Consider the following 14,315-nt stretch of genomic DNA (forward strand, 5'->3'; position numbering starts at 1 on the left):
CCTGTTTCTTCTTCGCCGACGCCAAACTGACGTCGGCAAGTGACGCGGCGATACCGGCTGTTTTCGCGTTTTTTGGCTGCCAGCGGGGCAAGTGACCCCGTCACTTTACCCCGTTACGAATGGTCTTATCGAGTGAATTGCACATTATGCGCAACCTCTAGTTACATTTTTTTTTGAAAACTTGACATTATCAGGAATTGAACCTGAGGAATTGAACCTGAATGATGTGGTTTATTCAACAACTCGATGACCGCAAGTGATTATTCCATTAGTTTTTTAGCAAAAAAAACTCAGAAGTGGTCTAGAACATGCCAAAAAATGGGCTTTATTGATTTTGTATTTGTTCTTCTATCATGCTTTTATAATTTGTACAGTACAAACATTTGATGCAAAGAATAGATACATATGCTTATATGCCACTCGCTGGCTTTTGCTCGTATCCTTATATGCCAACTCCCCTGTCTTCTCTTCCACGCCAATAACCGTATCCGATCGCCGTCGCCAGTCGTCTCCTACCATCACTAACCACAAACCCTTTTCTTTCTATTGGTCAATATTTATCCCAACCCCTTTTTTTAATTAATTTTTATTTTTTATTCTAATCACATTATTTTCCATCCTTTTTTCACTTTTTGCCGATTTCATCATCTGGGTCTAATCAGTATCGTTGATTCAAGGTACTAATAATATGGTTATGTATTTATTTATGTCATGTGTATATAGTTTTTGCACTAATTTTGTAACTTGCTAGTGAACTATTGTGGTTGAAATGACATTGATGATTGGATTTATGTTTTTTAATGTTTGTAGATTTGGGATCTTGAGTTTAATGTTGAGATTTATTTATGTATTTGAGTTGTATACCTTTTTATTTGCAGTTGATTGTGGTAGTTATTTTTCTTATTGTTGTATTTGTTACTTGTAAATTGTAAACTATTAACATTAACATTATGATCTGAGTATAATTGTTGGTGTTGATGAGCATAAGTGTACAATAAATATAAATTGTGTGCTAGATCCAGAATGAAATGTTGATTGCCATTAGGACATTAGGTGCATTGACAATTGACATTGCCGATTTTTATAGGTTTGTTTAGTAGTTTAATTACATTTACTAAATCTATGATGATTTTAAGTTATTACTCTCAACCGGGAAATATCTATAAATCGGATCCTGAATTTTCGATCAAGGTATGTACTACAATGATAAAGTTTATACCTTTTAAAACTTATAGGATGGTAAAGTTTATACCTTTCTTTTGATCTTTCTAGTTTCAAGAATTTGATTACATATTGAAGATATGTGCTATCTTTTGTCCTTTATTAGCTTCAATATTTTCTATTTTACGTGCTTTGTAGTATTTATTACTAATAATGTTTGTTATTTTGGACAAATGAGTAGCAGTCTAAACATATTATATGAAAATGTGGATAGGATAGAAGTTTCAAAGTTGATGGAGACAAGATCCATTAAATAAATCTCACCGTATAGGCGTTAAGAATGGCTGTTTCTAAAAAGACAGCTTTGGCATTTAAGTCGTACCAGAACCAGGCGCAGGTGCTGGTTAAAACATACCTTTTGGCGGATGCTTTTATGCCGTATACATCCGTTCTTGGTGGTATATTTGCTTCCAAAATGGTATGTTTACTCCTCTCATATCGTATTTCATTTTACTAAATGTGTCAATTTGATTTTCCTTGTGAAAATTCGTATCTGATTATTACATATAATAATTATTTGATATTTATCTTAAAGACATTTACTTGATTATTGAAAATGTCTCTATTTATTAAGCCACACGTCCTTTTGTATTTGTTCTTTAACTTACCAGAATTTGTCAAACACTCGAAACACAGCATAATCCATGGTCCATTTCTATAACAACCTGTTATCTAATTTTAAATAAGAGCAACATAATATCATGGTTTATGATCTTATACAGGTTTATGATCTTACACAACTGATAAGCACTTTTTACTTCAGAACGTATGCTGGGCTAACAAAAATTCAGCGGATTGAATGGAACAATCGGTAATTGGAATAGCATTACCTTGCTGTTCTTTTATGTTATCATTATATTTTTATCTTTAAATCTGTTTACTCCTAATATTATTTTTTAATCTAATTTTTCTACAATTAATTTATTTTCTGTCCAGGGGTATGTCCACTATTCATGCCATTTTCATTTCAGCAATGTCTTTGTACTTTGTATTCTGGTCAGAACTTTATTCTGATCAGTATAACGATGGTCCTATTACGTTCCGAAGCTCACCACTCACGACTTTTGCATTAGGGGTAATGCTAATCATCCTTTCAAACTACTTATTTCTTATATTATTTACGTAAGTTTTAGGAACAAAATCTTCTGGTTGAGGTAGTAAATTTAGCCATATACGTTCAAATTATGTTATGTTTTATCTCACCGGCAAATGGGTGTACTTTGAGAAAGAATATGTTAAATAGGTCAAAAGAGATGAAAGTCGCTCAAACCATACTTTCAATGCATAGAACTATACAAGCTCTTAACTATTGCAAGTCGACCAATCCTGTACTTAAAAGTTGCTCAGTTTGGGTGAAGCTGTTAGACCCGTTAACCTACGCACACTACTTGACTTCAATTTTGCTCATTGTTGATAGAATTGTGTATTTGCGTACGCTATTTTATTATTGGTTAATGGTGTATATTTAATAGCCTATGGATTTGTTTGCACAGGTTTCTGTTGGCTACTTTTTAACAGACCTTGGAATGATCTTTTGGCTATATCCTGCATTAGGTGGATTAGAATACGTAAGTTCATTGTCGATGATGAAATCATTTATTTCATTTTTGTGTCCTCTAAAATTCAATTAAGAGTGCGTTTAATTACCTTTTACTTGAAAGAATGCTGAACCTTGTGCATTCAACACGTTTGTTTCCGTCATCTGAATGGACATATGGTGTTGAATGGTTCAGTGTTGAACCATTCAGAGTTGAAATACTCTCTTAACCATTAAGCACCATGTAATATCCCTTTTTCATTATATCAAGAACACTTATTAAACAACTATAATGTTTTTTTTAATTTATGCGAAAGGGTTAATAATGTAATTATAATTATTCACACTATTCATTCAAAATGATTATCAAACAGGTTATTGTCATTTAGAACCAACTTCTTTAAGTACCTTTAAATCTTTCATATTATGAATCATTCCACACTTAATCATTTAGCTTTATCAAAAGGAACCATAACTTTTTTGCCATAGCGAGTCATCTAACTTATTGTATCATTGCACTAAAGAAGATAAAATGTTTACGTATTGTCTTCTAGGGTTTAGGTTAAGTGTATGATCATTTCAAGTATATTAACCTTGGCCTTTATATCTCAAGTTTTTGTTATTAAAATCTGATCAGGTAGCATTCAAATCTCAGCCTTGTAAATTGGGGATTAGTCAAGCTATGTAACTTTTATGCTTCTTTGGTGGTCTAACAGATGTGAAATATGTAAAACTTGTTTTTATTTTTAAGAACAGATTACATCCAGATAATTTTAAATCGGAAATTATATCTGGTTTTCAAATGTCACCGAAAATTCTAAATGAAGAAAATGGATGTATGCTTTATAGAAGAGAAAACGTATTTTTGTAACTGTCGTGGGCCCATCTACTAAATTTTATGCATTACGGATTTCAGGTTGTTCATCACACACTTTCGGCAATTGCAGTAGGATATTCAATGTTTACAGGGGAAGGACAGCTGTACACATTCATGGTCCTTATATCTGAATTAACTACTCCAGAAATTAATCTGAGATGGTATGTTTTCGGCAACTAATGCTTTTAATTTGCTTCTATTTTCTGAGATTAATCGATTTATTTAATGATTTAGGTACCTAGATACAGCTGGGTTAAAGAAGTCGAATGCATATTTGATCAATGGAGTTGTGATATTTTTTGCTTGGATGGTGAGTTATACTTGTAAATTTCGAATTTTTTGGATGTCCTACATGGAAAATTTAAAACATATCTAAATAATATTCATTGCAATTAGTTCTTGAACTTATCTATTTGATGCAGGTGGCGAGAATTTTGCTGTTTGCGTATATGTTTTACCATGTGTATTTGCACTATCACATGGTATGCTTCTAACTTCACCCTATATTGTTACCATCCTTTCTGTCATGATACCGATATTTGAAAATAATGTAACGAATATGGTGCTGATCTATATGTTCGACAGGGTTTTCGGATTAAACCGTTTAAAGAAAGGGTTTGAGGCTTTAATAATGTCAAATAATAATAAATATTATTAAAGTTTTATTATATTTTTTTCTTTTAGCCATTGAAAACAGATTATTTTGGTCTGAAAAGAGTACGGATCATGACGAAATTTGATAACTTAAGGATCAAGTGCAAGCAAAATCTGTAGGACCCTTGTTTTTTGTAGTTAAATGTTGCCTTTAGGAATAGCCGATTAGGGTTTTTGAATCTGCATTTTGGAACTCAGTTTTCTGATTGTGTTTATACGATTATATAGTAGAAATGCAACAAAATTGTTTATCCGAGGGTAAAATAATTCCACTAATTACCCTTTTTTTAATCTCGTATTAGAATTAGAATGAGATTAGATGCTTATAATCTAAATCTAATGTATATAGTCAAATAATCAGTGTCTCTTACCTTTCACAAAATGTATTTATTGGTTGCATGACTTATTAATTCACTAAGTTATCTGAATCGTTACACACTCAAACATTTAATTACAACACTATTCAACATATTATAAGATTACGAACAGTATGCATAAAATTGATGTGATCTGGTGTCGTTTTTTGAAGGTAATCGAGATGCATCCAATGGGGTTTCTTCTGGTGTTTACAGTTCCTTCAGTGCTTGGTGCGATGAACTTGATGTGGTTTGGGAAGATCGTTAAAGGAATGATGAAGACGTTAGCAAAAAGGCAGTAAATTTCATTATAAAAGCGCGCGTCGTTTATGTGAATCTATCTCAAGTTTTTTGGTGTATAAAGTGGTAGGAGAAACGGAAACTAAGAAAAAATTATGTGCAAAATAGTCAAGTGTTGTAAATCATTGGTTAAATCGAATGATGATGATGATGATGATGGTGATATGGGTATATGTAGTAGCGGGGTTGGGATGCAATCGTAGTATGAATCATATTCTCTTTTTCGTTCGAGTTGGGAACACGAGCCCTTGTACAATATAGGTCTTGACTGCATCATGAGTATGCTATTTTGCAGGTGGTCCATATCTTAATTTGTTATAATATAATTTCCATCTTTTGATATTTTGATATAACATACCTTTTATGTTAAGTTTTGAGTACATTTGATTTATATTTTTTGATTAACATACCTTGTGATGTGTAGTATGAATAGTTGGGATCATATGGATACTAGATTCAAGTTCATGCTAAAAGTTTGTAGCTCATTTCTAGCTCCATGTGTTTTTGAGATTGATTGACGGTTGGTGTGTTTATAAGAACACTTACTGTAGATACTTTGGTAGATATCTATGAGTGATTTCATTTATATTTCTGAGTTGTATGTGAAAAAGTTGATAAATGAGTAAATGAATAAGATTTTTTCGTGTGAACAAGAAAACTTGTTCTTGACGGGATGGTAGTAGTATGGTACTGACTTTCATACAGGTGTTGCATGCCTGTCGTCAGCTCATGTCGTGAGATGTTTGGTCAATCCTATAACGAGCGAAACCCTCGTTTTCTGTTGCTGAGACATGCGCCTAAGGAGAAAGTCTTTGCAACCGAAGTCAGCCGAGGAGCCGAGTGACGCGCCATCGCTACTAATTCAGGCTATTTAGGGAAGGAAGATACTTTTAACGCGGATGCGCACATGCCTATTTGAGGATTTTGTGATTGTTTTCAACCATTTTTTCAACAACTTTTGAGGTTTTTCTAACCACTAGAAGATTTAGAAAAATAGAAACAAGAAAAGAAGGAAAAAAGTTGGACCGCCGAAGCTTGACTTGAGTGGTACGAGAAATTGAACTTAAATCACGAAATGTATAATAGAAAAGGTATGTTTAGTAACTTTAGCAATATTGGAGGGACAAATTCTGTAAAATAGCTGCTCCACATTTTTCTAACCTTATCTGCTGCTACTTCTTTCTGAGAGAGATCCCGGAAAATGGCTACCACCCTCACTTCCTCTTTTTTATCTCCTACACCTATCAAAAGCTCAGCCTCCACGTCACCACCACGTCAACTGCCACATCACCAAACCATCAACCAAACCATCTCATATTCTTCAACAACCAATAACAACAACAATCACTCATTCAAACTCAACCAACCACTCAACTTGACCAGAAGAGAAGCCATTGGGTTTGGCCTCTGTCTCAAGCTTTTCGACACCGTTGTATCGCCTAAACGGGCCCACGCAGAGACTGTTACACCATGTGAGTTCACAGTAGCTGATTCAGGTCTTGCATTTTGTGATAAACTTGTTGGAGTTGGTTCTCAGGCTCAGAAAGGTCAACTCATAAAGGTCAACACAACACAACACAACACAACACCACACCACACCACACCTTTCATTTTATCTATTTATTGTGTTTTGATAAAACAAGCAAAAATACAGCTTGAGCTGTTAACTGACATAAAATACTAATCAAATCAAACAGGCACATTATGTTGGTAAACTCGAAAATGGGAAGGTGTTCGATAGCAGCTACAATCGAGGAAAGCCTCTTACTTTTCGTATAGGCGTTGGTGAGGTAATCTGTTTATGACAATTAGTACAATTTTCGGATCAGCATTTTGAAATTAGTGAATACATATATTAAATGTAGGTGATTAAAGGATGGGATCAAGGTATCCTAGGTGGAGATGGAGTCCCTCCGATGCTTGCTGGTACGAAAATCACTTAAATTGTTCGAATTCACTGCATTTTATTGATTATTTGATTGATCGATTGGTGAATTAAGGAAGGAAATGTACGAAAATATTTACTACATTTTTATTGATTATTTGATTAAACTGATCGAATTTACTAGATTTTTATTGATTATTTGATTGATTGACAATTTCAGGAGGAAAACGAACGCTGAAGCTTCCACCACAACTTGGTTACGGCATGCGAGGAGCTGGTTGTAAAGGAGGTAAACAGATCTCAAAACTAAACCAACAACATGACAAATATAATAACAAAAATATGAACCTAACAATGTTACATTTTGTAGGTTCATGCGTCATTCCACCAGATTCGGTTCTATTATTCGATGTTGAATTCATCGGCAAGGCGTAAAGATCTACCATTACTGAACTAGGTTAAGCACACGTGGCGTGTTTATTCTTTCAAACTTGTACCTATACTAAACTTTATGCAACATTGAACAAGGCATAAATGTAGCTAATTTCGACGTTTTGTTCACTCGTGAGTGTGTCCATATGATGATCTCACGCAAGAATATGGTCTGTTCATACAATACGAAAAATTATCTAATAGTAAGGTTTCTACATAGACTTAAAAATTCCATATCTTGACTAACAAAACGCGTAGTATCACACGATAGCAAGCAGATTATACTGTTTAACCTGCCTAGCACGCTAAAAAAACCGGATAACAACATGATTTATAAACATTTTCAGTTGGAAATTGTTGTTCTAAATTACGTAAACGGGCTTCACAAAAGCCTGCTGAGTGACTTGATGACCGACTTCAAACTTTTCCTGGTAGCTTCATCACCCGTGAATCCAAGAATATCGGAACTTATACTCTGAATGTTACCAAAGAAATATAAGTTAGTCAATGTGGTAATTTCAACCCATTTATACATTTATCTAAAATGGGCCAAAACAAAGTTATAGTTAACAGGCAGCAAACTGAAAATCGCCAATGGGTTTTAGCATATTACCTCATAAACAAGGTCAAATAAATTTTTGGGTCATCACGATACATTTCAGTCTGTACTATATAACCCAATCATCTGAACCCATATTGACACTTAACATGAAGTACCCATTTTGACACCTCTACGTATCAGATTGAACAAACGATCTTATAAACTTATATATGTAATTAATTAATGAAGTTACGAACCTCGATGTTTTTTAAAGTAAACACAAGGGTATATATCGATTTCTGAATCAACTCAGTGTTCTCTGGAGTCATTATAGACGCATGCGCCTTTCTGCAAAATCAAATATATAAATATATGATAGATAAATGATAAAAATCCACAAGGTAAAATATGTACCGAAAAACCTGAAAAAAAAAAGGATATACATAAACCATTAGGGTACCTCAGATCTTCTGATGCTTGAGTCAAACTTTTGGTCAAACTTTCGACTTCCTGCAGCAAGCCACTATTACGAACTTCTGCCAGCATAGGTTGAATATCCTCAGCCATCGCCTGGATCTGAAAATTGATGCACTTGAATACATGAGAAAAGCCATTATAAAAGAACCAATTCACTAAGCTTTATGTTTTACTGATACATAACTAAAATTATGCATCAAACAGTGGTAAACTGCATTTTGAGAGTAATAATTGTGACTTAAACTATAATAAAAATAAGTTAATTAGTTGACCAATGTTAAAGACAGTAATGCAATTTCACATTAATCTCGCTAGGAAGTTTTCTTATATCTACTTCTTAGATGCTACTCCAAATGTGTTATTATGAACCTAAATAATCAGAAAATGATTATCATAATCAACTTTTACCAAATAACTTAACAAATAATCACTTTAGAACTTAAACGCAGATTCATTAAACTTTCTTACGGTCCTAGATGTCTACAGATAGTCAGATAACCCCATCTTGAGCTTAGGTTCATTAATAACGTAATTAACTAATAAAAATTACCATAATCAATTTTAAATTACACATCCAAACACAAACAGTTCACCATACGATAATAACGAAACTAAGGGCGCGAAAGCCAAAGATGGTCACGGGCTCTAATACAAGTTTAGGTAACCTGACAAAAAATGAGTAGACGTAAATCAACAATACATATAAACCTAATCATTATTAATATAACAACTAACCTACTAACTGGATGTTTGGATATGCATTTTGGAACTAATTACTAGCAGTAAACAAATTCCACTTATGGCAATTTGCATTTTTTTATAAACAACTAAATCAGTTTGAAAATAGAAGCAATTTAAAATCATCTAACTCTAACCCCCTTACGTTAATCTGATCTTTCGGAGGTTTATTCCCATTTTCTAAAAAAGGTTTATTTGTTCGCATAAAAAGTCTTCTTCAGTCAACATGTCACGCGAAACGTCTAATGTTCTTAGTATCACGCTTCAAAGTTCAAACAGCAGAACACAAAAGCACATTTATTACACCTTTATAGTTGATATTTATTATCGATATGCGTTCTCAAATGAGCAATCTAAACACCCTAAAAAACAAACAAGGTAACAACAAACCTTTAAAAGCAACGGTCTTGCATCCTCAATAACAGCAGACGCTCGTTCAGCCAATTCATAAGTGTTCGCAACACCAATTTGCTCAACCTCTCGTCCAATACGAGTAAAAATGCCAACTAAGGCATCCAAGCTCACACCTTGATATCCTTTCATCTTTTGTCTATCACAAACAATCAAACCTTCTTTAACACAATTCGGATCCAACGGCCCAAACGAAGGCGATGGAATTGGATCCCTAGGAGTAATATCAATCATGGTTTCCATCAATAACCCTGATTGATTCACCTCAATTAACGAATTCCTAGGTATAACAGTCTTATCATCCTCAACCTACATTACACAATATATTTATATTCAACAATCACATTATGACATAACCTAAAAACTAACAAACTGCACAATATCAAACAAACTAATTACCTCAACAACAGCTTCAATACTTCTCAAAGACGGATTAACACGAATCACATTACCAACTGTAACCCCACGGATTCGAACCTGTGTACCGGTCGAAATCCCACAAGCTTGAGTGAACTCAAATACAGCAAGATACTTTCTAAATCTTGATTTCAATTGAAAAGCTCTTAACCAAGCTAAACTAAGTGCAAACAAAACAGTCCCAGAAACTAAAAACAAACCAACCCCACCTTCCCAAATGCTCCTACGACCGAACCCGAAATCGCTTAAAGGGCGTAAAGTTTGTTTCCATATGGTTCTTGGAACATCAAGCAGTGAGCTTTTTTTGGTGGGGTCTAAAGATGATGAAGAAGATGAAGTGGGTTGTTGACTATTTTGTGTATCTTGTGATGAGCATTTGATTAGAGTAAGTTTTTTAGGGGGAATTGGTGGGAATAAAGAAGTAGTATTTAGGGTAGTGATGATGAATCTTGATTTGGGGGAGAATGATTGGGGTGGGAGCATTGTAGTAGGTGAAATTGGGACGTCTAGTATTGGATAATTGTTGAACATTTTTTTAATTTTAAATTGAAATGATGAATTGATTGATTGATCGAATTAATGAAGGGGGAAATTAGGTTGAAGAGGAAAAGGGGGGTTGGAGATAGAAGAAGAATGGGGGAATCAGGGGAAAAGGGTGGAAGAATGACATTAACCCTGTCACACCACCAACAGCCCAACAAATAATGTACTGTATCATTATACCCTTCATGTTAATTGCAAATGATTTACTGAACTTTTTATAAAAATTTACCAAAACAATCAAGATTCACATCCCAATTTTAACCAATAGTTTTTTTTACAGTCAAAAGAAGTCCTTTTATTTGAATCATGAAGCATAATCATGGGTCAATCCGATTTTGGTAAGATGACCCATTATCATGAATGTTAAGTTGAGATAAAATTCGGGTTTTTGGAAGGTTGTAAGAGTTTTTGATCGTTACGTTACAATGTAGTTTTTTATTAGTTGGAATATTTGAGTGTCAATTTTTTGAAAAAGTTTTGAGTAATATGATAAAATATGATTGGGAGTTGGGTGGGAAAAAAATACGAAGTAAATTAATTATATAAGTATTAGGTATCAAATTTTGATTGAGTGTCAAATCTAAAATTTACTAGTCACATTTTTGCCTGATGCCTTGCTTTAGTCAAATTTTGACGCCCATAAGGGTCGTCATTGTCTTCAAAAGTGTACCAAGCATGAGATAAAAAAAACTGACTATTGTAAGGGATCTAAGATGACTCACTAAGTTGAATGTGATATGAAGTAGCTGTAAGATTTTTTTTGAATATGATGATTGTGACGTGACAATGTTAAAAGATGAATGAGTGTATCGAAAACTATTGTGAAAAAGGATTATGTGAAAGTTTTGGGTGGTGTAGCGTTAAAAGCATTATCTAAATCTTATGTGCAAAACCAGATAAAGTAAACAACAAACAAGGAAAGAAATATTTTCACTAATTAGAATAATAAGTGTAGGTATTAACAATCACTAACTTCACTACCGCCTTCTTGTGACACGTCGTTTTAGTTCCCCTAGCTCCGAGTTAAATATTTCATAGTGCTCTCTCTCTTTTTTCTTACTAATACTAATGATGTTTAGTCGGGTTTAATTTTCCTCTCAACTCTAACATGCGTAACTCCTAGATATTATGAGCGGCCTACGTTAACTCAAGCAACACTCTCTCTAGATACAAAATAAATTATTGATTTTTGCATCTTTTGTAATTAGAAGATTAGTTACTAATTAGTACATAAGAACACTTGTATTTAGGATGTCAAAATAAGCTAACATAGTACTCCACTATTTATTTTTTTATACTATTACAAGATGACTAAATGGTAAGTATAGTGATAAAAAATTTGATCAGTTAAATTAAACATGTTATGAAATCTTCATTTTTTTATTGTGAAAAAACGAAAACTATATTAAGGAGCTCTGTTATCAAAAAAGAAAATAATTAAACAAAATACAAGTAATAAGTAGCATGACTCAAGACAAAAAAATCGAACTAAGCCAATACGGACAAACTAAAAACTTGAACCAAACCACTAACAATCAAAAGAGAAACGGACGACATCATGATACAATAAAGAAACAACTAAAAAAAGGATGAATTCAACAAAACAACAAATCAACAAATCAACCAACCTAACCATCTAAAGAAACAACTATGAAATCTTCATTAGCAAAATATACATTTGCATTTTAACTACTTCCATTCACCGTCCATATTATTCTTTCTAACACATAGATTTTAAAAAATGTGAAAAGATCTTTAGCACTAGACTAACTTTATTAGCACGATTTCGACACAATTTAATCTCGACATCGCGGTTGCTAAACCAGTTATTCAATTTTATAAAAAGCATAAAAGTACAGGGACCAATATTGCAACTAAATAATTTCTAAGGCGTAGAAACAGATATAAATACATCCAAACCCTAGCAACTCAACCCTTTACCTATTTCTTCTTAACAATCGCAGCATCTAGTTGCGGTAGAAGAATCACAAAAATGGCGAAATCAATGAGATGCAAGAGAGAAAAAAGATTGAGAGCAATAAAAAGAGATATGGTTGCACCTTTATATGATAAGAAAGATGAAGCTAAGTACGCTGCTCTTGAAGCTGCTCTTAATGCTCCGAAACTCCCGGTCCGTACCCGACCCGACGAATTAATCACTTCCATGGATGCTTCCACCTCCAATGCTGATATGGGTATTGATTATTGGTTATTAATTTATTGAAATTTTGTTACTTTCATATTTTACTGCTTCCAAAAGTTAATTCTATTGTATAGTTATTGAATCCTGGTTAGTTTGTTTTGCTTTTGAAGATATAAAGTATTCTGAGTTAGGGTTTATGTCTTTTGTTATGAATACATACAAACCTTGTTGGGATTAATTGCGCTAAATTGAGATTAATTGAATTTAACCATATAGATAAATACAAAATTGTTTGTATACATGAACTTAATTGTCTAACCAAAATTATAATTTAAATTGATCATAAATTGTTGACCACCTTTGATTTTGAAGGATTTAAAATTTGATTTTGACTAATTGATTAGAGTTATTTTTTAGAAAAGGAATAAATTGGGGGGTTTTTACAACCATGGATCCTTACGAATGTCTTTGATGGAAGATACTGATTTGAATATGTAAATGGACAATTTATTTGCGTTTTGTTATAGAAGGTGGGTCGTAACTCGTAAGTGCTAATTGTGATCAGAATGCTAGTTTTTGTGTTTGTTTTAGAGGAAAAACAAATTTCAATTGGTGGGGTCAGATGGTTTGTATAATTGATCTTTTTTAAGGAGGTGTTTTAACTTATGGCTATTATAATTAAACTTTGTACTTGGCGGAATTGAAAGTATGGAGGTTGTGTACTTTTTTTTTTTCTCTTCATATTTTGTATCTTTGTTGTTTATATTGTGTTCGTCTGCTAATTTTGTGTGATATTGGCAGATATGGAGATGGATGAAGGTAACAAAAAGTCGTTGAAGCCTATAGGAAGGAAGATGAAGAAGAAACTGCAACTCAACAAAAAGAAGTATCGTGGTAAGGGAAGAATCAGAAAGAAGAATATTTAGTTTCCGTTTACCACCATGTACTCTGATGCTATTTACTTTGTCTGTTGCTATGGCAAACAATTCACGGTGCCAATTATGCTTCTTGTAGTTATCAGAATCATTAGTATGAGTACTCTTACGCCAAGTATGTTCCTTTTTTGATCTGAGTAGGGGAGTCAGTTAAATTTGTGATATGGATAGTGCAATGACTTCAATTGAGTTTTTGCGTTATGAAATATATATTTCGAGAATCCACAGTTCACTGTTTTTTGTAGTTTATATGTTTATCATAAATCATTATTTATCATCTTACATTGATTACTGTTGGAAGCTTTCACGAGCCCAACACACCCACTATAGAGGATCTAGACTATACTAGACTCACTACACCAACACTTTGACGTTGATTAGCCTTTAATTTTATAAATCCTTAGTGTACAATAATACTTAGGCGACAGTGTCGACCATATATCGTTCAGGCGGTATAACCGACCATATATCACTTAGGCGGCAGAGCCGACTATATAATAAGAACAACACAAGTGCACTAAAAACTTAAACACAAACTAAGGCTTAACCGGGAAACTTAACAAAGAACACTTTTATTAATACAAAATACAATTACAATATTACTTACTTACAAGCTTTTCTTCTCTACTCACACTCTTCTCACTTCTTACTTCTTCTCTACTTCTCAACTCACTCTTTTCACGACTTATACACAAATGAAATCTTCACCCCTATTTATACTACTCCATGAAAGTTTCTAGAGACTAGATATTTCCATGGATATATATATAACAACAACAACAACAAAACCCAATCCCACATGTGTAGGGTATGGGGGAGGTGAGACGTAGACAATCCTTCCTCTACCC

The 14,315-nt window shown here is 33.4% G+C and overlaps 4 protein-coding genes across 4 annotated transcripts; 3 read left to right on the forward strand and 1 right to left on the reverse strand.

Annotated features, from left to right (window-relative positions):
- Positions 1 to 1,439: 1,439 nt before the first annotated feature.
- Positions 1,440 to 5,287, forward strand: LOC139857620 (uncharacterized). Its single transcript, XM_071846436.1, has 8 exons — positions 1,440 to 1,639; positions 1,944 to 2,032; positions 2,158 to 2,296; positions 2,715 to 2,789; positions 3,675 to 3,796; positions 3,870 to 3,945; positions 4,058 to 4,117; positions 4,819 to 5,287. The coding sequence occupies exons 1-8, from the start codon at positions 1,502 to 1,504 to the stop codon at positions 4,945 to 4,947; spliced, it is 828 nt and encodes a 275-aa protein (XP_071702537.1). The 5' UTR covers positions 1,440 to 1,501; the 3' UTR covers positions 4,948 to 5,287.
- An 844-nt stretch (positions 5,288 to 6,131) lies between these two features.
- On the forward strand, positions 6,132 to 7,391 carry LOC139857000 (peptidyl-prolyl cis-trans isomerase FKBP13, chloroplastic). Its single transcript, XM_071845711.1, has 5 exons — positions 6,132 to 6,506; positions 6,643 to 6,735; positions 6,811 to 6,871; positions 7,051 to 7,119; positions 7,201 to 7,391. Exons 1-5 carry the CDS (start codon positions 6,147 to 6,149, stop codon positions 7,263 to 7,265), a joined length of 648 nt encoding a protein of 215 aa, XP_071701812.1. The 5' UTR covers positions 6,132 to 6,146; the 3' UTR covers positions 7,266 to 7,391.
- LOC139856999 (protein TRIGALACTOSYLDIACYLGLYCEROL 2, chloroplastic) lies at positions 7,392 to 10,488 on the reverse strand. Its single transcript, XM_071845710.1, has 5 exons — positions 9,829 to 10,488; positions 9,409 to 9,738; positions 8,264 to 8,379; positions 8,061 to 8,151; positions 7,392 to 7,737 (listed from the first exon to the last, which is right to left on the reverse strand). Exons 1-5 carry the CDS (start codon positions 10,375 to 10,377, stop codon positions 7,645 to 7,647), a joined length of 1,179 nt encoding a protein of 392 aa, XP_071701811.1. The 5' UTR covers positions 10,378 to 10,488; the 3' UTR covers positions 7,392 to 7,644.
- A 1,847-nt stretch (positions 10,489 to 12,335) lies between these two features.
- LOC139858496 (uncharacterized) lies at positions 12,336 to 13,692 on the forward strand. Its single transcript, XM_071847341.1, has 2 exons — positions 12,336 to 12,584; positions 13,334 to 13,692. The coding sequence occupies exons 1-2, from the start codon at positions 12,383 to 12,385 to the stop codon at positions 13,456 to 13,458; spliced, it is 327 nt and encodes a 108-aa protein (XP_071703442.1). The 5' UTR covers positions 12,336 to 12,382; the 3' UTR covers positions 13,459 to 13,692.
- The last annotated feature ends 623 nt before the right edge of the window (positions 13,693 to 14,315 follow it).

The sequence above is a fragment of the Rutidosis leptorrhynchoides genome, chromosome 7 (genome assembly GCF_046630445.1).
Source record: "Rutidosis leptorrhynchoides isolate AG116_Rl617_1_P2 chromosome 7, CSIRO_AGI_Rlap_v1, whole genome shotgun sequence".
In the NCBI taxonomy this organism is placed as follows: domain Eukaryota; kingdom Viridiplantae; phylum Streptophyta; class Magnoliopsida; order Asterales; family Asteraceae; genus Rutidosis; species Rutidosis leptorrhynchoides.